Here is a 26,608-nt window from a genome sequence, read left to right on the forward strand (position 1 = left end):
GTGAACAGGCTTAGTATCATCTTTGCCATTACAAATAACACACACTGAACATATTCGGAAATGAAATGTTAGTTCTTCCTTGGAAGCGTCAATGTGAGTAACAGTTAGCGGCCCATCAAAGAAGGAGAAGGGGATAAAGAACCCAAGGGAGGAGTCTCAACATGAATATGTAGCCCAAATTCCAAGTGCCAGGCTGAGTTAGAACTTGTCATTTTGTTCCTGCCCCCAAGGAGTTCACAGTTGCATGAAGAAGCCAGGATGGTAAGATTGGGTGAGAGGAGATTGCATGGTTTAACTAATGCAGGATGGGAGATGGAGGTGCTGAACAGAACTGACCCACAGGATGATTATGAGACGAGTCAACCTGATCCTGGATCTCTCCATTAATACTTTTTTCTGCACTAATTTCCCCCTCCCTCAGCCTGTAACATCTGTGGGAACATGGAAAATAAACCTGCTTGAGACTTTCCTTATTTCTAAAATAGGGTTAATAATAATAATGCTTATTTTATTGGTTTATTGGGAGTATTAAATTAGGTAATGCATGTAAATGCTGATCCCAGTTCTTGGTACAGAGTAAATGCTCAATAAATAGCACCTATTATTATTATTGGCAAAAACGCAAGTCACCCACATGGAGAATAACAAAGGGTTTGGTCACCAGTCTTCTACATTTGGATCCTTTCCACAGGCAGTATCTGGAAGCCCCTTGAGCTTTTACCCTCTGATTTTCACCAAAGAATGAAGCACAACTGAAATCTCTCATTTTCACTCTCAACCTCTTTCCTAAATGTAGCAGATATATACACGTCTTCTGATTCAGATGTGAGCTTTGCACCTGAGAACATGCAGGCCATGTGACTCCACTTTGCTGTCCTTTGCCCTCTTTTGGCAGTCACCCTCTTTAGGACATTTTCTCACATTTTGCAAAATGCTGCTTTAGGGAACAGATTTGAAGCTTACACACTGAAATAAAACTGAATAACAAGGCTTGATTAGGCCCAAAGATGGGAGGGAAAGAAAAATTCCTTGTTTTATAATTTTAAATTCAAGGTCTTGAATGCAGGGCATTAGAGTGGGAAGGAAGATTCAAGTGAATACTGATGCAAAAGAGAAATGAACTCAGAAAAAGAAAAGAAACGAAGTGCAATGTGCTCTGTGGTTGATATTCTATTTGAGCCTGGTTCTCCAGCCTTCTTCTTAATTCTGTGAGCTACCCCAAAGTTCCTTTCCTGTGTAAGATATCTTTTTTCTTCTAGTAACCCTTACTGATTCATAAATTAAGAGCAATGGCAGTTAAGAATGAGAAACAAAATAAATAAGATACAAGAGGCAGAGGTTGCAGTGAGCCGAGATTGTGCCACACTCCAGCCTGGCACCTGGCAACAGAGCAAGACTCTGTCTCAAAAAAAAAAAAAAAAAAAAAAGAGATACAAAAAAATAAAGAAGTTGAAAAAGGTAACTGGATCCTATGACTATCTCAAACTTGGAAGGGTTGCAGTCCTGATGTATGCATATCCTTCAAAATAAGCCCCCACCCCACCTCCATCACTTTATTTAAATGGTACCTATTCTTTGCAATTAAGGGAGCAACTCTTTTTGCTTGTTTGTTGTATTAGTCAGGACTCTTTCAATTGCAAGTGCTAACAGAAAGATAGCTAATCACTGGAGCAAAAAAGTCCAGGGACCATGCATTCAGCATGGCTAGATTCAGAGGTTCAAAGGATATTATCAGGAATCTGATTCTCCCTCCTTCAGTTCTGCTCTCTTCTTCGTTGGCTTCATTCTCCTCTTGATGGCAGAGATGACCATTGGAAGCTTCAGGCTTATTTTAGATTAATTCATCATCTCAGAAAAAGAAGAGTTTCTCTTTTCCAATAGTTTCAACAAAAGTTGTGTGGTTTATTCTCACTAGAAAGATTTTAGTTATTTTTAGTCCTTGAAATATAATTAGAAAGTGATGATGTCAGGCTTGGTCATATGGCTGTCTTTGAACTATGTTCAACCCATAAAAACCACATGGGAAAAAAGACGGAAAACTGTTTGTCCAAGGATGGTAAAGATTACTAGTTGTCCTCCGTAACTATTCTTTAGTTCTTTCTTGATAACCAAATCTCAAAGTGTTAGTCCAGGCAAACAACCATGCAGAATCGAGACTACATTTTGAAGCATCTCTTGAAGCTAGAAAGCCAAATGATGAAATACTGTCAAATTGAATATGAGTGGAAATAATACAAGTTCCAAGAAATGTCCTTAAAGAGATACGGCATGTCTTTACGTATTTACTGTGACCAGAATGTGAACATGATGGCTGTAGATGAATAAGTCACTGCAGACAATGCGGTGACTTTAGAATGGAGGAAACTCCTGGTAGAGTAACAAGAGAGAGGAAACCTGGGTCCCAAACACTTTGGAGCTTCCATACAAGCCCTGAATCACCTTCATCTGGATTTTCATGGATATGAAAATAAACACATACCTTGCTTAAGTGAGTGTTAATTGACAAACTACACAACCCAACACAGTCCTACTTGAGACCCCCGAAGCAAAATCATGTTTGCTACTGTAAACAGATAAAGATATGGGAGATGAGCAGGTATGTCCACTGTCTCACTTCTTAAAAAATTCTATCCAAGTCAATCATTACTCCGATTGGAAGTGTGAAGAGAAAAATCTTCCTGGCTCCGATATGTGTGAGTACCCAGGTATATCACAGCTTATGAATTCAAAGTTTGAAAATTATTTAAAAATTGAGTCAAGCACAGAATTATGAGAAATCATTATATTCATGTTTTATTTTCAAAGGAAAAATGTACTCATCATAGCAGCTTACTCCACATTTAACCTTTTAATTTTAACAACGGAATACAGAAATAGCAGATTCATTATATGAATCATTATTCAAAGTATATATAAGAGCTCATTTCAGGCCAGGCATGGTGGCTCATGTCTATAATTCTAGCACTTTGGGAGGCTGAGGCAGGAGGATCACTTGAGTTCATGAGTTCAAGACCAGCCTGGACAACAAAGTGAGACTTCATCTCTACAAAAAATTTAAAAATTAACTAGGTGTGATGGCACATGCCTGTAGTCCTAGCTACTCAGGAGGCTCAGGCATGAGGATCCCTTGAGCCCAAGAGGTGGAGGCTGCAGCATGAACTATGATTGCACTACTGCATTCCACTGTGGTCAACAGACTGGGAACTTCCCCCCACCAAGAATAAGAATAAGAAGGCAGATGAAGAAGAAGAAGAAGAAGAAGAAGAAGGAGAAGAAGAAGAAGAAGAAGAAGTAGTTCTTTTAGCACATTTGTTTTGACATTTTTATTAACAATTAGAATGACATATTAAGATTTGGATAATGGAATCATAGAATTACACAACATCTAAACTTTGAGAGGCTTTCAAGGTGAATCATAGCTTTCCATTTTACAGCTGAGGAAGCTGAGGCTTAAAAGGGGTCCATTTGCCCAAAGTACACCTGGAATAAAGGGTAAAGCTACTTTTTCTTTTTGAATAAATGAAAGCTACCTCATGATTTGACTTCAAATAGACATTTGGAAAAAAAAACTGGAGCAGTGAACTGATGAGACAAGATGAAATGTAATCAAGTCAAATCTATAAGGACCTACATATTGGGTCCAAAAAGGCCCACTGTACAAGCACAGTATGGGGTAGCTGTGCCTTAATCAGCAGCACTTGTAAGAAACCTTTAGAGATGTTACTTGGCTGCAAGTTTGAGATGACAGCAGTATGATATAGCTACAAGAAAAGTTAATGGAGTCTTGGGTGGCATGACTAGAAACAACTTACGAAAGAGAGGTGAGAGTCCTGTTGAACTTATCAATCCATATCTGAAATTCCTTATGCAGTCCCAGGTGCGAAATTTTAGACAAGACATGGACAAATTAGCTCACATCTGGGAGAGGAGCCTAGGATGGAATTAAATGAGTAATGGCCAAAGGAAATTAGGAAGCTGCAAAGTGCAGTAACTAAGAGCTTGAATCTTGGAGTCAGACTGCCTGGGTTTAATCCCAGCTCTGCCAGTTACTGTGTATATGTTTGTTAAACCTTCTTTTCACTGCCTGTAAATTAGGAATTACAATAATGCCTACCTCCAAAGATAAATCAGGTAGTGTATGTCAAGTGATTAGTGCATAACTGGCACAAAACAAACACTCAATAAATGCTAGCTACTATTAGAATTAAGAAAACAAAGTGATGTGGGGATAGTGGTAACAACTTCATAGGTTGTGGTGAATATTTAATCAGTTAACTCATGCCAGGTGCTTGATACAAAGTTGGTAGCTATTATTATTATCTGCAGTAGAATTGGTTTAAGGTTTCTAGGGATGGGACTGGTTTGGAGACAAAATATTTTCTGGTTTGGGCTGAGGTTCACAGAACCTAATGATCAGTTTATGCCCTGAGGAAGGAAGTCAGTTATAACCTGATGGAGGTGGGGGCTGATGGTGGTCATCTAGACATTCTATGGCAGGGTGGGGGGCGGACTCACTTTGTGAACACCCGAACGTGGTGACTTGGGATTGGCATTGTTGTTGAAGGACAACTCAGCTCTCAGCTGTGCTCTTGGCCATGGCTATTTAGGCCTGTTCTGATGCAGGATGCCGATTCAAAGTACTAGTGTGGTCCCTCAGGGAAGTCCTGGAGATGGTCACTCAAGCCTGTTCTGGGCATGGTCACCGAGAACTATCCTGTGGGCATTCACTTAGGAATCAATCATTCGAAGTGGAATTGCTCCTGGATACGTTCTCTTTGTATTCTGTTTCTTCCTCCTAGCGTCTCTGCGTCAGGAAGCCCTCAGGATTCAGCCCTCAGTGACCCTCTAGTACCCTGGACAGCTCCCCGGGGAGCAGTCTACCGCTAGGCGGCGGCAGCTAAGAAAGGAACCTTCCTGGCGCGGAGTCTGCGGTTCCGGGGCTCGCTCTCCGGCCAGGCCCAGGAATAGGGGGGTGACAATGGGCTGGGGTGCGAGCGTGCCTCATAGGTGTGAGACAGAGCGAGCCGCCGGGGTGTGAGTCAGCGTGCGGGGGGGGCCTAAGAAGCTCGGTGAATAGTCACGGAATCTCACTCACGCTCGGCTCCTCCACCCATGCCGTCTACAGAGCGTGTCCCAGTCCCGGGCGGGCGGGCGTGCGCTCGGTGAGCGATTCCGGGCTGTGTGTGTGCATTTGGCGAGATGTCGAGGGCGGGGGGAGTGTCCCTGTCGGTATATCTGGGTCCAGGTTAGGGGACTTCTCCACCCCGCCCCCGCGTGGATGTGGGGGTGTGTCTGGGCTAGTGCTTCTGTGCCTGTGCGTGCGTGTACGGGTCAAGGTGGTGGGACCGCGCACCAGGGAAGGGTGCCTGCGTCTGCGTCTGGGTCTGTGTGGTCTGGATGTCGGCGCGATCTCGACCTGGGTTCCTGCCCCTGGGTGTCGAGAGGCCCGCGTGGTGGGGTGTTCAGCCACCGGAGGAGTACCATGCCTTGACATCTTCTCTTCACCGCCCCAACCTGGCCTGGGGCTCCGTAGGGAGTGGCCTGCGTGGGGAGGGATCGCGTGCTGTGTTTCTGGGAGGGGTAAGAGAGTGAGGGCGCAGGGGGCGGGCCAGGTCCCCGGGCGCGGCGCGGGCTCGGGGGACCCGCGCGGCTGACGTCAGGCGACTCCTTAAATAGAGCCGGCAGCGCACTCCGCTCGGCATTTCCCGAGGAGCCAGATCACGGCCCGCGCCAGCGCCACCGTCCGGTCCACCCGCTATCCGGCACAACGGCGCCGCCGCCAAGCGTTTCGTGCGCGGCGCTCCGAGGATCAGGAATGGGGCTTCGGGCGCTGGGCGCGCTCCGAACCCGGCGCACGTAAGAGCCAGGGAGCGCCCGAGCCGCCCGGTTGCCCGGAGCCCCATCGCCTAGGACCACGAGATGCTGGAAATGCAACCGCCTGTTCCCCGAGGAGCCGCTGCCCCCGGGATCCCGGGGCGCCGTGCGCGCCCCGGCCAGCAGCGCCTGGAGAGGACGGTGCCCCCAACGTCCGACCCGCGCCGCCCGGGCAGAGCCACGCGAGCCCTCTAGGCGACCGCAGGGCTACAGCAGCTCAGCCGCCGGTGCCCCCTCGGAAACCATGACCCCCGGCGCGGGTCCATGGAGCCATGGCCTATAGGGTCCTGGGCCGCGCGGGGCCACCTCAGCCGCGGAGGGCGCGCAGGCTGCTCTTCGCCTTCACGCTCTCGCTCTCCTGCACTTACCTGTGTTACAGCTTCCTGTGCTGTTGCGACGACCTGGGTCGGAGCCGCCTCCTGGGCGCGCCTCGCTGCCTCCGCGGCCCCAGCGCGGGCGGCCAGAAACTTCTCCAGAAGTCCCGCCCCTGTGATCCCTCCCGGCCGACGCCCAGCGAGCCCAGCGCTCCCAGCGCTCCCACCGTTCCCGCCCCTCGTCTCTCCGGTTCCAACCACTCCGGCTCACCCAAGCTGGGTACCAAGCGGCTGCCCCAAGCCCTCATTGTGGGCGTGAAGAAGGGGGGCACCCGGGCCGTGCTGGAGTTTATCCGCGTGCACCCGGACGTGCGGGCCTTGGGCACGGAGCCCCACTTCTTCGACAGGAACTACGGCCGCGGGCTGGACTGGTACAGGTAAGGATCGGGAGCTCCACTCCGTGCGCCGGGTCTCTGATCGCTTCCATCGGGAGAGCCGTCCGTCTCTTGTGTTTCCTCTATCTTTTAACCCAACTCGTTGTATGGGTTCAGGTTGACACGTGGGGCTATGGGAGACTCTAGCAGGATTTACCCAGAACTTCCCAGTGATTATCTAGACGGGCAGTTTCTGGAACTACAAAGGGCGTTCCCTGTTGTCACTGGAGTCGCTGGAAAAGAAAGGAGATCTCCAGTCAAGCCTAAGTGCCAGTTGGAGGGCAGGCTTCCTCTGTGACCAGCCCTTGGGTTGCCCAAGGAAGGGACTGGCAAAGACGTGTGCTTTCTGAACGCCGCCCCATCCTGACCCTCTTTAGGCCTTTGCTGGTCCCCAACACCTGAAGGACCCTGAGAAAAGGAAGTCAGTTCAGAACCGTTTGCAGCAAGGGTCTCTTTGGGAAAGGTCCTCATAGTTCAGGCCAAATGAGAGCACATCCCCAGAGGTCTCTGGTAAGAAAGGTGCCTTAGGGAGTCTCAATCTCAAACCCAGGTATTGCTGCTGTATCCGAGCTGAGACTCTTCCCCCTCGCCCCCCTAGTAACTGACCCTGGGTAAGTGGTCTTGGGGTAGTGGAAAGAGCCCTTGATTCGAGTCTTGGCTCTGTCACTTAAGCTTGAGCAAGCTTCTTAAGCTCTCTCAGCCTCTTTTCTCATCCATCTCAATGGGCAGAAAACAGTCCTTGTCCTGTATACCTTCCAAGGCTTTTCTAAAGTGCCTTAAAGGTGTAAAAGAGACACTTCATGTTAAGTAATGCTTCTAAACCAGCAGTTTGAAGGTGAGCACTTGTGGGTGAAGTCTGGCCAGGGTCCTAGGGGCAGCCAGTTATGCATAGACTGTCTGTGCTTCCCATGCATGCCAAGAAGGACAATTATCCCCACTGGGGGTGTCAAGGCACAGACCAAAGCTTCTGTAAGGTGGCAGGGTCCACTCCTCAATGCCCGTCTGCCTCCCCAGCTCTGTATGGTGCTGAAGTGTAGGACTGGCCCGCGTGTGGGTGATGTAATGTCTGGGTTCCCTGTAACACATAGGTCACAGAATTCTCACCATTCATCTGACCCTTTCAAGACTTTCTAGAAACATCTGCATAGGGGAGGGGTAACATAGTAGCTGACAGAGTAGCTGAGGCTAAATCTGCTATTTTTATCTACGGCTTTAGGCAGTAGAGGTCATATGCATATTGGACAAGGGACAACTTCATTGGAAAGAGGACCCCCTGTGCTTATAATAGAAGGCCCTGGATTTACCAAAAATGGGGGGACCATGGGCCTAATTTAGCACCTTTGCAGGTTACTCCTGACCCGCAATGGTTGTAGTTGCGGGGACAAAGAGTGGGTCATGCACTGCCCATAGCAGGCAGACACATGTCTATCCCCATTGCAGCCAAGCAGGGACTAGTGAGCCTGTGGGTGGCCCCAGCACCATTATGCTGGTTAATAGGGTAGGATGGCAAAGAGTGGCAGATCTGGCTTTGTGCCAATGCTGATAGATCACTGTGCTTTCCAAGCGGTGACTCATGGGCATCCCGTCTAGGTGTGTGTGGACACTGTCTGAACCAGACCCCGGGATGGGGGAGGCAAACACGTTGACCAGCAGAGCCCTGAGTGGGTCAGCCATGGCTGCATTCGAATGCAGGCCAACATTTCCTCGATGGGAAATCTGAAGATCATTATGAAACCTTTTGCCAATGTGAAGTGCCTTTTAAGTGCAAAACAGCAAAATTCTGAGCATCTGGGTTTTAGATAGTGTGGCCTCCAATAAATACCTATACCCTCAAACCCAGACTCTTTTTCCTCCCCTCTCTTCCTTCCACCACTAAACAACATAACTCAGGCTTCCATCCCAAAGCCCATGTCATTCAGGGATGGCTGCTTTTTATTTTTAACCTTGGCATGTGTGATTCTAAGCCAGCTTAACTGTGAACCTTAGAGATGGGAGCCATTTCTTTTTTTTCTTTTTTTTTTTTTTTTTTTTTTTTTTTTTTTTTTTTTTTAGCACATTTGGATTCTGCTAAAATTCTCAGCTGAGTCTTGGTAGGTTTTATTTAACATCAAGCATGCTGACAGCTCCGCTTCTCTCTCCTCTCCCCCTCTACCACCTTTCCCCATTTTATATTTGTAAAATATCATCCTAGAGGTCTGGTCATAATTGCCCTCTCCCTGGTCACAATTGCTTGACCAGGAAGGCTGGGAGCCTCCAGTGTCAGGAAAGGGCTGTGTGGTTTGTGCTTCTTTCAGTTATGAATCCACACCCCTAGAGTCAAGTGTTTAGCCTGTGGATTGCCATTTCTGTGCAAGGTTATACTACCCCACTTGGATGCTGTTTTGGTAATCTCCAGAACATCTTTCTGTATGTAAAGAACATTTCTGTATATTTCTCTTTATTATGGCCAAGTCATATGCATTAATTGCAGAAATCATGGGGATTTCTGGAATCCTTTAAAGCCCACGTTCTCACTTTCTTCCTGAATTCCATGAGCCATGTACAGTGGTTCTCTGTCCACTGCCTTGTCAGTTCGCAGCTTGCCATCATAAAGCCAGTGTCCACTGGGAAGACATGGCCAAAGAACCCTCGCACCCATTGGAGTGGACTGTGCTTTCCCAAAGGGGAGATGCAGAGTTGTAGGCAGTGTGGATCTCAGTACAATCTGCCCACATCAAAGCCCCTGGTGATAACTTCCTGGTCAAGAGGCTGAAATCCAGATAGTAGAAAAACAAAAGTTTTACCCTTAACCCAAAGGAGGGGCTTCTTTCTATGGGTGAATGGACATAAAGCTGAAGGCTGAGTGATATAGCCAGAGATACGCCATCATCTGGAGAGACCAGGAGACAGAGTCTGCACCTTCTTGTCCTCAGCCTGATCCCATTCTTGGGAACCAGTCCAGTTCAGGCCACCACTGCAGAGCTCAGCCTTCCACAGTGGGTTCTTTCCAATTTGCTGTCTTTCTGCGATGTCATCTCTGATGCTTACCTCACCTACGTATCTGGCCTGGGTTACCCTGCCGACATTTCCTCCTGGAGATAAGAGCTGCAGGGTGAGATCTCCTAGCTGCCTGGACAGGTGGGCAAAGCAACATCAGACCAATGAGGGAACCAGGACAGGACCCACCGTCAGAAGACCAGAGGTGGTCACCTAGGTGCTGTGTGACTTGAAGAAAGATGATTCTCCCAAGTCTCAGCTTCCTCATCATATAATGGGACCTGTAGTGACTATCCTAGAAGCTTGTTGTGAAGAATAAATGCAAAACTGTACGTGAAATTGCCCTGGAAAATTCTATGCTATATAAAGATAAGACAGTAATGTTACTACTGTTACTGCTGCTAATTACTGCCACAGTCCTGTTATCACCATTAGTTCCATCAGTATTAAAAATACTAGTTTCTGATCCTGCTGCTGTTACTAAATGGGGCTGAGGAATTAATCAATTGCTATAAAGATAGTTCCATACTTTCCCCTCCCCCCCTCCCTCCCCTTCTCCCTCCCCTCTTCCTCCTCCCTCCCTCCCACCCTCCCTCCCTCCCTTTCTCCCTCCCTCCCACCCTCCCTCCCTCCCTTTCTACCTCCCTTCTTCCTCCTCCGTTCCTTCCTCTCTTTCTTCCTTCCTTCTTGCCTTCTTTCCTTCTCTTCTTTCATGTTAACAAAAAGTCAGTTCACATATCTGCATGTCAGCTTGCTCACCTGTGAAATGGGAATGGTGTCTGAACTGCTTTGCAATCTTATAAAAATCAATTAAGACAATCTATGTAAACATGCTTTCCCAAATCTAAGATTATATTTAGGATGTCCTCCATTCTAAGAAAGTTTGGATGTGAAGTAGACTCTTCAGGGTCATTATAAGGAGATGTAAGCTTTGCTGTGTGTAGCAGTTTTTAGAGCCACAGGGAAAGCTGAGTTATGTCTGAAGTGTTCTCTCTTTTGCTAGTGTTTCGGTATGGCAGGTGAATGTGTGTGTGGAAGAAGTGAATCTTCTCTAAATGCATTGAAATGCCAACAAGAGCAAGTTAATATGTGATAATTGACTGTGTTCTGGTGTCCAAATTTTGATAGATGAGCCTGTTCTATAAATTTTAGACTTCACTTCACAACTCTGGTTATTTATTTGTTCAGCATCAAAGATGTTCTTGGGATGGTGCAAGCAAAGAAGGCAACAGTGTAATTGCCCCAGAGGCAACAGTCTAAGAAAGAGAATAAAAAGCACAGAATAAGATCTATCGCATTATCCAGTACATTTTCATCAAGAAATTATATTCTAATTGCAAAGCCCAACTCTGGAAACGCAAACCTTAGAAAAAATTAAAATCAAAGGCAGAAGGTAAGGGGCCTCCTGCATGAAGTAGTTAATGCAGACAGTTTTATCATCTCTTAACAAATTGATCAACACATGAAACAGACATCTGTGCTCATTGGGTGTGCACACAGATGAATGTGCGTGCACACCCCCACACGTACACCTGCATGCACAACTGCAGCATCTATGTAGACTTAGGCCTTTATACAGAAACTCCCTGCCTTGGTCCAGGCGGACATCACACACTCTGATTAAATGAAACCATTGAGTCCATAAACCCCCCATTTGTCTTGCAGCACTCTGTCAGCCTTGCAACATGCTGGAGACCTAATAGTTAGTGCCAGCACATGTACAGTTCTTGTCAGGCACGGAGGAACATTCAGAATGGGCAAGGAGAACTGTCATTACTTAAGGAAGTTTTTTGAAGAGCTAATTTCCCTTCCCCTTGGAGCTGAGAAGGACTGGCGAGAGTTTGCAATGAAGAATGGGCTTACCCCAAAGCCTTGGTCTATTAATTCATTTTCACACTGCTGATAAAGACATACCCGAGGCTGGGTAATTTGTAAAGAAAAAGAAGTTAAGTAGACTCACAGTTCCATGCGGCTGAAGAGGCCTTACAATTATGGCGGAAGGTGAAAGGCATGTCTTATATGGAAGCAGGCAAGAGAGAAATGAGAGCCAAGCAAAAGGGGAAACCCCTTTAAAAAACCAAGAGATTTCGTGAGACTTATTCACCACCATGAGAACAGTACGGGGGAAACAGCAATGATCCAATTATCTCCCACCTGGTCCCTCTCACAACGTGTGGGAATTATGGGAGCTACAACTCAAGATGAGATTTGGGTGGGGACACAGTCAAACCATATCACTTGGCACGGGAGCATTTAGGTGGAGAAGATGCCGACAGCCTCAGTACTTTCCAGCCACATGCCTTGTTAAGGCTGTTTTGGATTTGTACATGTGAAAGTAGGACTTAGAGATTCTAAGAAGCATGTTTAACATCTCTGAAATTCACGAGTATCTTATGATTGATGGTGTCTTAGATCGAAGAGATAGGATGTTTCCATAGTGATTCCTGAAATGACCTCTCTCTGGGAGACCTAGCTTCCCCAGCCTAACCTAGACCCTCTGAACCTTCCAAAGAGCCAGCGACTAGACCCTGCTTTGTCTCTGTAGCCAGCAGGGTTCTCTTCTGATTGGTCCAGGAGTTGAATCCATTTTATGTTTTCGAATGTTACTCATGCCATCTCCCTGAAAGCAACTATCCTGAAATTAGGGAAGGTGTGGGGCTTCACAGGAGATAAAATGTGATGGTGGACCTGCCCGTCATGGCCTGCTGTACAGAGGCACTCGCTGTACCTCGCACACATCTGGAGACACATCCAAAGGGCCCCAACAGATTTGAAGCAGAGTCAATGTCCAACAGGTGCTATTACCTGCATGCTTTGGTAATGTTTTGGTAATGTTCTGTGTATCTGGTGTGCAGAGCTGCAGAATAACGTCTTTCCCTTTGGTTAGACCTCTATGAATCATTCCTAAATGATTGAGTGACAGGGTGAGTGGGGAGGGAGGTGGGAGCACACAGCTCCCTATTGATTGGATCTGCTGGAGGACTTGGGGGGAGGTCATCTCTACCTGTCCATCAGGGCAGGTGATGGGGGGTGGGGTTTTGAGGGGTGGCGAATCAGCCTTATAGTGGCTGACAGGCCATGCGAGCAACCTAAACCTGTGGGACTCACTGTCTCCACTGGAGCTAACTCTGATGCAGGTTAATCCATTCATTTGTCAAATGCTTTCCATTGGCCAGGCTCGGTGCCAGGCTGCCATAGGCTGGCTCAGCTGCCACTTTGTTCTCCTAATGGGCTGCAGGGCTGGGCTGAAGCACTGTGAAGTTCACAAGCAGCTTGACGAGGTGGGGAAAAGCCACCCAGGAGGGGAAATGACTTTGTGCTTCCAAGGTAATTGCTCTCTGTCAAGCTACATTGCTGGGCTGTTGGTTCAATGCTGTGCTCCCAGCAGCTTTCTCAGTGGGATAAGGGGATAGGGTGAGGACAGAGGACAGGGAAGTTATTATTAAGCACGTTCTTCCAGGGCACATGAGACAGAGATTTGGGTCGGGTGATCTGGAGCCCAAGTATCACATGGATTTCCTGGGCATGGGTCCACTAGGTGTATCTTCCTAAGCTTTTCAAATCAGAGGAGCTGACAATGATTCTACCTCAGCGCCCATGGCCACCAACCATCATGAACACTCCCCATGTGAGAAAGCCAGGTGTGTCCGCTCTAGGTGGAGGCTCAAGGACCTCTGAAGCTGCCTTCCAAAGGGAGGGTGGCTAAGTTATTTGGGAGGGAGAATATTTTTCAGATTTCAGACATTCTTGTGGGACCTGCATGACATTTGCCAAAGCCTGGCATGACCTCCACTATTACTTTCTTAATTTTTTTTTGAGACTCATTCTGTCACCAGGCTGGGGTATAGTGGCACAATCAAGGCTCACTGCAGCCTCAACCTCCCAGGTTCAAGTGATCCTCCCACCTCAGCCTCCCAAGTAGCTAGGACTCTAGGTGTGCACCAACACACCTGGTTAATTTTTAAAATCCTTTGTAGAGACGGGGTCTTGTTTTGCTGTCCAGACTGTTTTCAAGTTCCTGGACTCAAGCAAACCTCTTGCCTTGACTTATCAAAGTGCTGGGATTACAGGTATGAGCCATCCTGTTTGACCTTCTTGATTTTTTTGCTTAAGCCAACCCATTTAAAAATTAAATTTCACAAAGAACAAGTTTTTCCCTTCAGTGTGCATATTTTAGAATAGGCAAGATATTCAGCTGGGTGCTGTGGCTCATGCCTGTAATCCCAGCACTTTGGGAGGCTGAGGTGGGCAGATCACCTGAGGTCAGGAGTTCGAGATCAGCCTGGTCAACATGGTGAAACCCCATGTCTACTAAAAATACAAAAATTAACCACACATGGTGGTGCGTGCCTATAGTCCCAGCTACTTGGGAGGCTGAGTCAGGAGAATTTCTTGAACCTGGGAGGTGGAGATTGAACCAGTGAGCTGAGATTGTACCACTGCACTCTAGCCTGAGCAACAGAGCAAGACTCCATCTCAGAAAAGAAAAGAAAAAAAAAAAACACCCATATATTTATATAGTGCAATTCAAAAGTGACAAAGGGTATTCAGAAAAAATTAATCCTTTCACTTCTACCTCATCTTTCAGCCAAGACGTTCCTCTTCCCAGAAGCAACCATAGATACCTGTTTTTATGTGTCTTCTAAAGATATGCTATGGATTTGCAAATCTAACACATACTGTGCAAGTATAGTTAAAATAAATATTGTTTAAAAGCAACTTTATTTTAAAGCCACCCTAAATGGAAACCAACAACACTTGCCATAATTAGAAAGTGATCATAAAAATAAGTTAGATTGAAAACAAAATACTGTTATGGAATTTTTCCTCTCTAGTGTGGCTGGAATGTTCCAAGCCTGCAATATTTTCCATCTTTGCTTAAAAGAGGATACTAGGGGATACTACTAAGAGCAGTCAAATAAGTAACAATATCAATGTGAGACATTTCTTCTTGATGTAATCAGAAGGAATGAAAGTGAAGAGGGAGAGATAATACATGTATCTGTGTGATTTGGTGGTATTTAGTAGGCCTATGCAGCACCTAAAATGAGGCACACAACTGACGTTATGGGAAATATTGCTGGAGTTTGCTGAAAACTCAGCTTAAGTAAATCTAATGACGGGCTGGATGCGGTGACTCACAGGTGTAGTCCCAGCACTTTTGGAGGGCAGGGTTAGGGAATTGCTTCAGCCCAGGAGTTTCAGACCAGCCTCGGCAACACAGGGAGATTGCATCGCTAAAAAAGAAAAACAAAATTAGCCAGGCATAGTGGCGTGCACTTGTAGTTCCAGCTACTTGGGAGGCTGACGTGGGCGGATCACTTGAGCCCAGGAGTTTGAGGCTGCAATGAGCTATGATCGTACCACTGCACTCCAGCCTGGGTGACAGGGTGAGACTGTTTCTAGCTTTTCAGGTTCCTTTAATATGTTAGTGATTGGGAGAGATGAACCAAAAGAAAACTCAGAACAAACATGAGCACTAAGAGGAGAGTTTGACCTGCAATATTTACAAGGGAGTGTAGCCTTCCCAACAGCCAGGTTCTCTGAATAAAGGGGGTGGTGGACATTTAAAAGACAGTGTAAACTCACAGGGTTACAATGAGTTTCTTCATTATTCTCACTGGTGGAAAGTCAGCAGTATTCTCCACAATTATTGCATCCACATAGATTTTGAGGTATATGTAGGCGGCAGTGTCGCAAAAGTCAGAGATAAAGTTGTCTTCACTAGGGAATCAGCAATTTATGAGATGAGCACAGGGCTCTTCTTTATTTTAATTTTGAGGCTCATGTGAGACAGAATGTCCCTTTTGTAAAATCTCAGGATGCAAAATATCTTTTCTTCCATTCTGGAAAACATGACATGAGGCTTAAAAACATGACATGAAGCTTACACACAGGGCAGAGCAGGATGTCACTCAGGCAATATAATTTCACTGTATCAAGAGTGGAAGACAATGCAACTTCTTTGTGTGCCTTTAACTACGTAAAAGGAGACCCACTGCAGAGAAAATGGTCCCTGGAATTTCCCTTATATTGTTAACAGAGGCAATGTAGAGGGTGCTTATGATGACAGGGCTTCCCAAGCTTGCCTTTAATTGGGCAGATGGCCAACTAGAGGGAGGTGGCTTTCTGCCAGCTCAGGTTGTCTCCTAGCCTCAGTGCTTGCTGCTGGGTGAAGGAACCCCAGATCAACCCTGGGGCTGATGGAGAGATGAGTGGGCATTGAAGCAACGGCCCATGGTGGTACAAGGGCATTTTTGGAAGCAATACAAAGACAGATCTTCTTGGAGAGAGAGAGAGAGAAGCCCAGATTCCAAGCATTAACTCAAAATGGAGATAAAGATGCAGAAACTACTATGGAAGGCAGTTTCTGCACAGCTATGAAAAACTCGGACTCTGGGGTCAGAAGGAATGTGTAGGAATCTCAGCTCCACCGCATGCAAGGTGTGTGGGCCAACCAGTGGCTTCTCTATTTCAGTTCCTCCGTCTGCACACTGGGACTAATCATATTGACTGCTGCCTAGGGTTGCTGTGAGGATTTAATGAACAACAACACGTAAAAGTGCTCAGAACATCTGTGGTACACGGGAGGTATTAAAAACCTGTTAGCTGTCATTATTGGTCATTGATTTCTTCATCATACCTTTATTGAGCTCCATGGTGAGGACACAGAGATGAATAGAACACAGAGCCTCTGGGCTCTTCGCTGTTTGGTGAGGCTATTAGATGTTCATGGGAAGTTTGCACACAAGTCAAATGAAGCTAGGTACCATATTAAAGATACAAGGAGAGCTATAGTAAGTAGTATGGAAAGGAGGGAAAATTCATTTAGGGGAATTTTGGAAAGCTTCCTGGAGAAAGTGTTAAGTTATTTGGACCTCAATGACCAGAGAGAATTTCCTTGGATAGAAATGTTGTTGGTCGGGGGACTAATGAGGGGGACCCTGTAGGGATGCTGTTTCTAAATACATTCACTTCATGATTTTTACCTCTATTTACAGTCAAATCACAAAATAAAGTTGTTTATTCTGGGAGCGGTGGCTCACACCTGTAATCCCAGCACTTTGGGAGGCCAAGGCAGGTGGATCATCTGAGGTCAGGAGTTCAAGAACAGCCTGGCCAACATGGTGAAACTCCATTTCTACTAAAAATACAAAAATTAGCCAGGTGTGGTGGGTGGGCACCTGTAATCCCAGCTACTCAGTAGGCTGAGGGAGGAGAATCCCTTGAATCCAGGAGGCGGAGGTTGCAGTGAGCCAAGATTACGCCATTGCACTCCAGCCTGGGCAAAAAAGAGCAAAACTCTGTCTCATTTAAAAAAAAAGTTATTTCAGATCACTTTAGTTCTGCATGAATTTATTGGGCACCTGCTATGTGCCAGGCAATATGCTAAGCTCTGGAGAAATGAAGATGATAATGAGAATTAATCTCTCCTTTAAAGAAATGAATGTGCAGAGAAATTCAGTAGTCAGACTTACTGAGAGAGAGAAAACTCCCAGCATTTGCGGGGTCATAGAGGAGGGGCCCAGAGTGGGTCAAAGAGGCTTTCAAGAGAGCCAGTGCCTAAGTTTTGGGGTGTCTGCACCTGCTGTTCCTCCACGGGGATTATTCTTCCCCAAGAATATCTCATGTCTGGCTACTTCTCATGATGCAGGTCCCAGCTCCAACGTCACTTCCTTAAAGAGACATTTTTCAGCCTTCTGGTCTAGGCTGGCTCACCTCCTCATCACTCTCTCTTTCCTCACCGCCTTGCTTTGTTTACTTCTTACTTCTCACTGCCACCTGAAATTATTGTGTTCATTTTCTGTTTTCCTTACTGTTCCCCCACTAGCCTGAAAACTCCCCAAGGGAGCAGGAACTTTGTCTCTCTTGTTCATGGTTGTATCCCTGAAGCTCAGAACGGTGTCTGACACACCGTGGGTGCTCAATAAGCATGTTTGAGCGGATACTCCTATCTATGAGGGATGACTAGGAATTGAAGAGTCTGCTCCAGGGCTACAAACTGGTCCACCCCTTTATGAAGCTTGCCACACCTCGTTCTGAAAGAATGCGGAATACAGATGCTGGTGACTTGGTAATTATGTCAATAGGTGTTTATTGAGCACCTACTGTGTGCCAGTCACATAGTCACTGGGGAAAGAGCAGCGAAAAAAAAACAGATAGCAATTTCTGCCTTCATACTGCTTACTTTCTACAGGGTGAGAAGGAGATAGTCAATAAATAAGTCAAACATATCTATGCCAGATGGCGATAAGTGCTATGGAGAAAATACAGGGAAGTAGGGGAGAGAGTACTTGGTCTGCGGAAGGTGTTGCAATGTTAAACAGGGTGGTTAGGGAAGGCCTAGTGGAGAAGGTGATACTTGAGCAACAATCTGAAGGAGGTGAGAAGGCAAAGCATGCTGTGATCTGGGAGAAGAACGTTCTAGCAGAGGGAACACACATGCAAAGGCCCTGAGGACAGAGGGTGGCTGGCATGATTGAGGAAAACCCAGGGGCTAGTGTGTCCAGGGTGGGGAGCACAAGAAGTGCACAAGGGTTGGGAAATAAACTTGGTAACAGGGGCCAGATGGTGCAGGACCTTGTAGGCCATTGCAAGAATTTTGCCTTCTACTCTGAGCAAATGCAGGACTATTGGATAGTGTTAAGGCATTATATGATCTGACTTACACTCTACAAGGATTTCTTGAGTTGCCATGTAAGGGAATAAGGATGGAAGCAGGAAAACTGGTTAGGGGCTGTTGCAAAAGTGGTTGCAGCAGTACTGGCGGAGAGAGATGGGATAGGAGACAGATGCTGGGTGCACTTTGAAGGGACAGTGGGAGGATTTCCTGATGGCTTGCATGGGGCCAGGCGTGTGAGAGAGGACTCAAGAAAGACGCCATTGGTGATGATGATGGTAGCAGTGTTGCTGCTGAGGATGATGATGATAGCCTTTCTCTCTCTCTCTCTCTGACAAGGTCTTGTTGCTGGAGTGCAGTGGCACAATCATGGCTCACTGCAGCCTTGACCTCCCAGGCTCAAGCGATCCTCCCACTTCAGCCTCTCTAGTATGAAACTACAGGCATGAGGTATCGTGCCTGGCTACTTTTTGTATTTTTTTAGGGACAGGGTGTCACCTTGTTGCCCGGTCTGGTCTCCAATTCCTGGATTCAAGCAATCCTCCTGCCTTGGCTTTCCTCAGTTCTGGGATTACAGGTGTGAGCCACTGTGCTCAGCCCAGGTTCCTAGTAAGGACTTGCTATCTTTCAGGCTCTTCCTTACAAGTGACAAGCTGGAGTGTGAACCAAATATACTTCCCAATACAGCCCCTGGCTTGACTGGTCCTGTGTATCTATGGATGTTCCTGAACTAACCAAAGAACATTATGTTCCACTGTAGCTTGGAGTCTTCACTCCCAAATGGGTGCGAGATGGCAGGTTCCCCATTTCTAGAGATCTTTGAGGCCCTTTTTATAAATATAGAGTTCTTAGGTAACCTCTTGAGATCTGTTAAATGTTAAATTAGCCCTGCTCCAACCCAGTAAAGGCACATGTCACTCAATGGGAGCCACCCTGTTTCTCATTCCTGTTCCAGCCTCATCAACATGTATGGGGAGGTGTCTGAGGTGATGACACTGCCCGGTGTAGGGGGTTTGCATGTGTGGCTTCCCTCAGGCAGAATTGAGCACTCTAACACCTTCCTGCAAGAGAGTCAGAATCTGAATCTCTCCAACTTTCCCAAAGCTGCTGAAGCATGGGGAAATGTTCTCTGCCTTGGCAGCCTCTTTGCAGCGTGTTTCTGCTTTGATGGTTTTAATGAAGATATGAAATCATCTAACAGCTTTCATTTTGCTCAGGCGAGATGGCTTAAAGTGGAGGTAGCATTTCCTAGGATCAATCCCCATTTTCAGAAGTGGTTGGTTAAACTCTCTGCAGTTTATGGCCACTTCTAGCTGAAACACTGTGGGATCTGAATTATTAATTCCGTGAAAAATGAGTTAAGTCATCACAAAGCTCTGTGGTGGCGCAGTCCCTACTCTAGCCTCCCTTTCCTGTATTTTCTCTAGCACAAACGTCTCCATTAACAAGAAATTCTTGGGTAACTTGGCCAAATCTTTGTCACTCATCTCATGGAGAGGGAAAGAGCTTGACTTAATTCCATTGTTCTTTCCTGCCTAGGATGAAGAAGAGAAAATAACCAGAAGTGACTCTGGGGAATACTCATGTCAAAGCCACTTACAGGGTCTCAAATCTGGGCATCATGCAAATCACAACTGTGGAAGCAAGGTAGTCTCTAAAACATGAACCTCTGAGCACCTCCTTCCATCCAGGTGGCTGGTGCCAAGGGAGGTGTGTAGATGGATGGGGAAGCTCTGAGCTGTTCTGAATATATCTTAGTGAGCTGGGGATAGTGGCCAAGCTGCAGAGAGCTCCTATCCCTTGGAGAAGCAGTTGGAAGCAGTGACGACATCACAAACTCAACATCCTTAGGGACTCTTTGAGCACATAAATGAATGAATGAAGTTGGCTGTGGGTTATGAAGAATAGGTGGGGGCTTGTCACATTTATACAAGTCTCATTTAAATAGGGTATTTGGTCCCATTTAGATAGAGTATTGATTGTCCCATTTAGAAGACAATAGTCAGTCCTAAACAATATTTTTGACATCTTTGCATGGCCAGATCTCCCAGCTATGGCATTTTTTTTTAAAGAAAAAGATTGAATATGGCATTTTAAAGAAAGTGAACTCTCAACTTGTAATCACATCTTACTGATTCACGACTATTATAGAATACTTGTGGGTCAAACAGAACATGTCTGTGGGCTGAAATGTCACTGCTTCTCTGTGGGATAGAAGCTCTCTGCAACTTGGTCACTACCTCCAGCTCCCAATGACATATTTGGAACAGCTTAGAGCCTCCCCTCCATCTATACACTTCTCTTGGCATCAGCCACCTGAATCGGGTGGAGGTGCTCACAGGTTCTTGTTTTAGAGATGAGCTTGCTTGCCCAAAAGGTGAGTGTCTCTCTGATTCTGGTGGTTTGGATGAAGTCTAACCTGGAGCATGTGGTTTTGCTAACAGGAGGACGCTAAGGGATGAGCAGTGCACCCTAAAGATCACCTGTAAAGAATATCTCTTCACCTTTGATCAGTACTTTGCACCTGCAGATTGACAGAGGAACATTGGAATGGTTGGGCGGAGAGGCCTAGAGAATGGATACCTGCCAAGGTGGCCTCAGAGATGACACAATTCTCTTTAAAGCCAAGCAAAACTTTGATGCAAATGGAGGTTTGTTGGGATTGGTTCTAAGTTCAGTATTGATAGCCTGGTTGCATGAACCCTTGGTGGAAGAGGTGGGAGACCATCCAAACCTTGCCTTGCTTCTGGGGCAATCTGTTTACAAACCTCCCCAAGCATGGGGTCATCAACATCCTTTACAAAGTCTAACACATTGCCTCCTATCCTTCAGTCATTTGTGTGCCATCTTCATGATTTGTTTTTTGGACATATCTACCAATAGTTCCATTTACTTTACATCAGTTGAGGTCCACTCATAACTTTTACTCAAATGCATTTACTTAAAATTGAAACTTCATATCACCATCCTAAATGAGGCTCCTCATCTATTACCAGAAATAGAATGTAGTCATAAAACGAATGCAGTGAAAACCAAACAAGGCAGTTCAATTCCAGCCCAATACAGTTGCCTATGCCTTGTTCTACCTGAGGCAGCCTATTTCGCTGTTCCAGAGAGAGATCAAAAATTATCAGAAAGGCATTAGTGACATTCTAGCACCCAACGAAGACTTTCTCCAGGATGGAAGAGGAAGACTTGAATAGAATGGAAAAGGAAAGATGATTATCTTCTAATGATGTGATTAGATGACATTTAAAGCCATATCATGTGCCACCCAAATTTGTTTTTAGCCACTAGTGGTACATATCCCATATCTTGAGACATGCTGACCTATCTACTAAGATCCTCCCTGCTTTGATTCCACTGTATTATTTTATCATGTTTGGTTGTCATGGTCTATCAATAGCCTGGGAGGGTCTGGCTGACATTACAAAGTCTGGGTGGTTTAAAAAGCTGTGATTCCAATTTCAATTGCAAATGGATGGGGCATCATGGGAAAGCAAGTGCAGACGTGAAGAATTGGAGGAAAAGATTCAGCTACGCAGTATTTTTAGGTCTTATTCCATGGATCAGTTTCACATAATTTGTACCTGGACTGTAGGTTTGATAAGTTCTGAGATCTGCTCTCTAATAGTTTTTTTTTTTTTTTTAATTGCGATTTAAATCACCTATGGAAAGCCTTTGTTTATTGTTCCTTAAAAACCCTGTGACTTGGATGAATCTCAAAGGCATTATGCCGAGTGAAAGAAAGGTTATGCACTGTATGTTTCCGTTTCTATAACACACTCAGACACAACGAAAATGACAGAGAACAAATCAGTGGTTTCGAGGGCTTAGGGCAGCGGGAGGGGTGACCACAAGAGGCAGACAAGTGAGTTTTCTGGGTGTTTTGTACCCCAAAGGGAACTCTGTACCTGATTGTGGTGGTGGTCACATGTATCTATACATATGTTAAAATTCATAGAGTGAATACCAATAAAAAGACTTTTTTACTATATGATAATTTCAAAGATAATTTTTTTTATATTTTATTTTTATTTTTTGAGACAGGATCTCATTCTGTTGCCCAGGCTGGAGTGCACTGGTGCGATCTCAGCTCACTGTAGCCTTGGGCTCCCAGGCTCAAGTGATCCTCCCACCTCAGCTTCCTGAGCAGCTGGGACCACAGTCATGTGCCACCGTGCCCAGCTAATTTTTTTTGTTTTTTAAATTTTTAGTGGAGATAGAGTCTTTCTATGTTGCCCAAGCTGGTTTCAAACACTTGGGATCAAGCAATCCTCCCGCTTCAGCCTCTCAAAGTGCTGGGATTACAGGCATGAGCCACTGTCCCTGATCTGAAGATAAAATTAAAAAATAAAACGGTTCAAGAAACATTCCTGATTATAGAACTCAGCAACTGGTGGACATCCAACAACACCCCTCAACAGAGTGAGGTTCCCATTGATCAAAGAGACCCAGCCCTCACATTTTGGGGATTCACAAACTTCCCTAAACTTTCAACCTTAATATGAGTTAGAATCAAGGATGTGGGTAGTATTCAAGTCTTCCCCATCCCACATCCACATTCCTGAATGATGCTGGGGTCTGAAGTAAAGGCTGGAAAGATTCCACTGTGGTCTGAGGCCAGGGTGGCCAGAATAGATGTCCAGCCAGGCCTCTACTGAAAGGCATGAGAGCTGGAAGGCAGCTATGGGAAATGCATCTCATAATAGGAGTGAATGCTGGTGGATAGGAAGATCCACCTGAGGTCCCGGGGAGAGTTGAAGGGGATATGAGATGAGGAAAGATGAGCCACAAGCCACAGTGGAAGGGGTATCCCAGGGTTTTCCCCAAACAGGATAATTCACAATCTACTGACAGCACCGATGACCCTCTGACCACCAGACAGCCTAAGGACTGAGATAGAAGCATCCCCCAGAGATAGGGGAGAACATCTACCCTGGACTGTTGATGCCCACAGTTCCCTCTTCTTAGTACTGTGTAGAGAGAACCCATGCTTCCCAGAGGCCCAGGTGCTACAAGACCTCACTCCTCAGCCTCTGCTGAAGATGGACCATCAATGGTGTTGATCTGGAATTGGACACAGAGACAATGTATCTAACAGAGAGAGTAGCCATTAAAGCCTGGCTGAGTTGCTTGCACTTTCTATCCACAAGGCACCCCTGCATTCTTCCATAACCCCAATTTTTCACTTGGCTGAGGCTGAGTGGGTTTCTTTCCTTAGGTGACTAAGACAATACCTGTGTGGTTGTCAGCGCACACACTTGGGTGATTGTACTGAAGCCACCTGGACTGGAGGCAAGAATGCGTGTCTTGCCAGCCTGTGGATGATAATTAAATTCACGGAAGCAGCAGCAATGACCCAGGACCACGTATAGCTGGAGAAGAAGGTCAAAGGTAGAGTGTGACCAGGAAATAGATTAACAAAGCGGGAAGGAGGGGCAGAGGATGGTGTCACTTCATAAATTAAGGTGGGACAGAGAGAAGGCTCACCAGACCTGTTTGGGGAGTCTACTACTCCAAAGGCTCTTCCTCTGGGCCAGCCCATGAGAGAAAGACATTTGTTATTTCCTTCCATTTTTCCATGGTTGTTAGCCTATGTGGACTTTTGCAAGGCCAGTTTTAGTTATTTATATTTGTCTATTTCCACAATAATGACAATCATACTACATATTGAGATGTGTGGGATCTGCTACTGCCATCATTGTCTCCAACATATTCTTTTATCTTTTGTGATTATAAGAATAATTAATTTACAAATAATTATTTAAATAAGCAAACAAAAAAAAAAATAAAGAGACATTCACTTGGCAGAATCCAGCAGAGCAGATGAAAGAAAAATATATACTCCTATGGGAAGTTCTCAAGATACATTGTTCATTTAAAAAAAAAAAAAAAGCAAAGTAAAAAACATATTATCTTTTGGATAAAGGAGGGAATAGATAATGTATATTTAACTCATCTTATTTATGCATAAATAAATTTTGAAAGCTTATGCAGGAAACTAATGAGAGTTTCCTGGGTGTGAAATTAGGTGCATGGGAAACCCGGGATAGGAGAGAGACTTTTTGTATATCTTTTGCATTTTTTGTGCTATATGAATATATTCTTTGAAAAATTAAAGTGGAAATTGTGCATTGTGGAAAAATTAGGAAACTGATAAAAGAATCTAAAAATTACCCAAAGTGTACTCACAGTTGTAATCATTGTTAGGATTTTGCTTTTTACCATTTTAGACAAAACGTGTATACTTAATATACCATTTTACACTGCTATTTATATCAGTATATATAGTAGATATCGTATGCTTTATATTCCATTTTATAACTTGCAATTTTATTAACAATGTGATGCAGATATCTCTCCATGCCAAAAAGTATGGATGTACAGAATCATTTAAATAGCATCTAGTTGGATAGATATACTATTATATCTATCCCAAAGTGCTGGGATTACAGGCGTGAGCCACCATGCTCTGCCTGTTTTTGTATTTTTAACAGTACACGTTTATCTGACCACACTAAGACTTAACAAAAAGTAGCTTAAAGAACAACTCCAAAACTCCCTCTGCCTCAATTCTGTCCACGTTATGGCTGCCAAGTATTTTTACTGAACTTTCTTTTTGTGATTTTAATGCTTATCCAAATAATAATAACATGTCTACATAGTTTAAACAGGTAAATAATATTATAAGGCTTATCACAAAACAGCAGCCCACTGTCTGACTACCCTGCATTCTGATTCTTGCTCCACAGAAGCAACAGATTTTCAATTCTTTGGGCTCTCTCTCCATTTCTGTGTCCCTCCATATTACTAAATAACCCTGTGTATATTGAGCAGTCTTACAAATCACACAAAGGACAGCCTTGGGAATTAAAATTGCAGCTGTCAGTTACTCAGGTAAAAGATAAATTTTAAAACCGCAGTTGTATAACATATAGAGAGTAATGATAACATGTACAATTCTTACTAAAACAAATCAGATGTAGCCAAAGCTACACTTAGCAGCAACTTAGCTTCTTTATTAAATGAAGAAAACGAATTGGCTAAGGATTCAACTACAGAAGTGAGTGGACTGTTGAAGATAAAGAAACAAGGAAGTAATTTGGAAAGATGAAAACAGAAATTAATGAATGGAGGGAAACAGAAACATTGATTCTTAAAAAAACAAATACAAGACTTAGTCTTTGAAAAGAAACAATTAAAATATTCAAATATCTATGGTATCTAATCAAGAATAAGAGATAACAAAATAGACAAAATTAGGAATGAGAAAGAGGAGATAACCACAATCTGTGAAGGGCTCAAGCATCTTTATTATACTGAAAAAAAGGATTAGATAAAATCTAACATTTAATCTTCATAAAACTCTGGTTACATGTTAGAGATAGTTTCTTAGCATGATTTTAAAAACAATTTTCAAGCTAATAGAGACATGCCATCTGTATTAGTCTGTTCTCGCAATATCCATAAAGAAGTACCTGAGACTGGGAAATTTATAAAGAAAAGAGATTTAATTGACTCATAGTTCTGCAGGCTGTACAGGAAGCATAGCGGCTTCTGCTTCTGGGAGACCTCAGGAAACTTACAACCATGGCAGACGGTGAAGAGGAAGCAGGCATGTCTTACATGGCCAGAGGAAGCAGAAGGATGTTACTTCGGATGTTGCATTTAAGCCTTATGACTGTATCAACAATTATGTCTTTGTTTACTGGCTCTGGTCCTCTCCTTCCTGTCTCCATTAATTTATACCTTTCTTTAGTTGCATGTTTTTATTTATTCCTCAATCAGCTGATGGACTTTTATGAGTAACTAGTTTTTTTGTTTGTTTTTTTTTTCAGTTAGTGCTTTAACCTAACTGGGGTACAGGTTTAAGAATTTCTGCTTTTCTCACACATGAGCAGTAATTCAGCCAAATTGAAATTTTTAGAATGGCTCACTGTGACCTCTGTTTCCCAGTTTCAAGTGATTCTCCTGCCTCAGCCTCCCAAGTAGCTGGGATCACAGGTGTGCATCACCACACCTGGCTAATATTTATTTATTTATTTATTTATTAGTAGAGACAGGGTTTCAACATGTTGGCCAGGCTGGTCTCAACCTCCTGGCCTCAAGTGATCTGCCCGCCTCAGCCTCCTGAAGTGCTGGGATTACAGGTGTGAGCCACCATGCCCAGCCAGGACAAAATCTTTTTAAAAACACCTCTGAAATCATGGATCTGTTGTCTTAGGTCGTGTGTGTGTGTGTGTGTGTGTGTGTGTGTGTGTGTGTGTGTGTGTTTGTGAGTGGCAGAGGAGACTGATGCCAGCTAGGTCGTTTTCTTTCCCCCTTCGTTGGCAAACTCTTTTGCTTTGTTTTTCCTTTCTGGATGCCTATACATTTTCTTTTCTATT

General features: G+C 44.9%; 1 protein-coding gene across 1 annotated transcript in view; it reads left to right on the forward strand.

Moving 5' to 3' along the window:
- Positions 1-5,669: 5,669 nt before the first annotated feature.
- The window catches only part of HS3ST2 (heparan sulfate-glucosamine 3-sulfotransferase 2), a 102,573-nt gene continuing 81,634 nt past the window's right edge, over positions 5,670-26,608 (forward strand). Inside the window, exon 1 of the mRNA XM_032242939.1 lies at positions 5,670-6,625. Coding sequence (XP_032098830.1) covers positions 6,147-6,625 — 479 coding nt within the window. The 5' untranslated portion in view covers positions 5,670-6,146. The remainder of the gene's footprint in view (positions 6,626-26,608) is intronic.

The sequence above is a fragment of the Sapajus apella genome, unplaced genomic scaffold, assembly GCF_009761245.1.
Source record: "Sapajus apella isolate SASKATOON/1434 unplaced genomic scaffold, GSC_monkey_1.0 scaffold51, whole genome shotgun sequence".
Taxonomy (NCBI): Eukaryota; Metazoa; Chordata; class Mammalia; order Primates; family Cebidae; genus Sapajus; species Sapajus apella.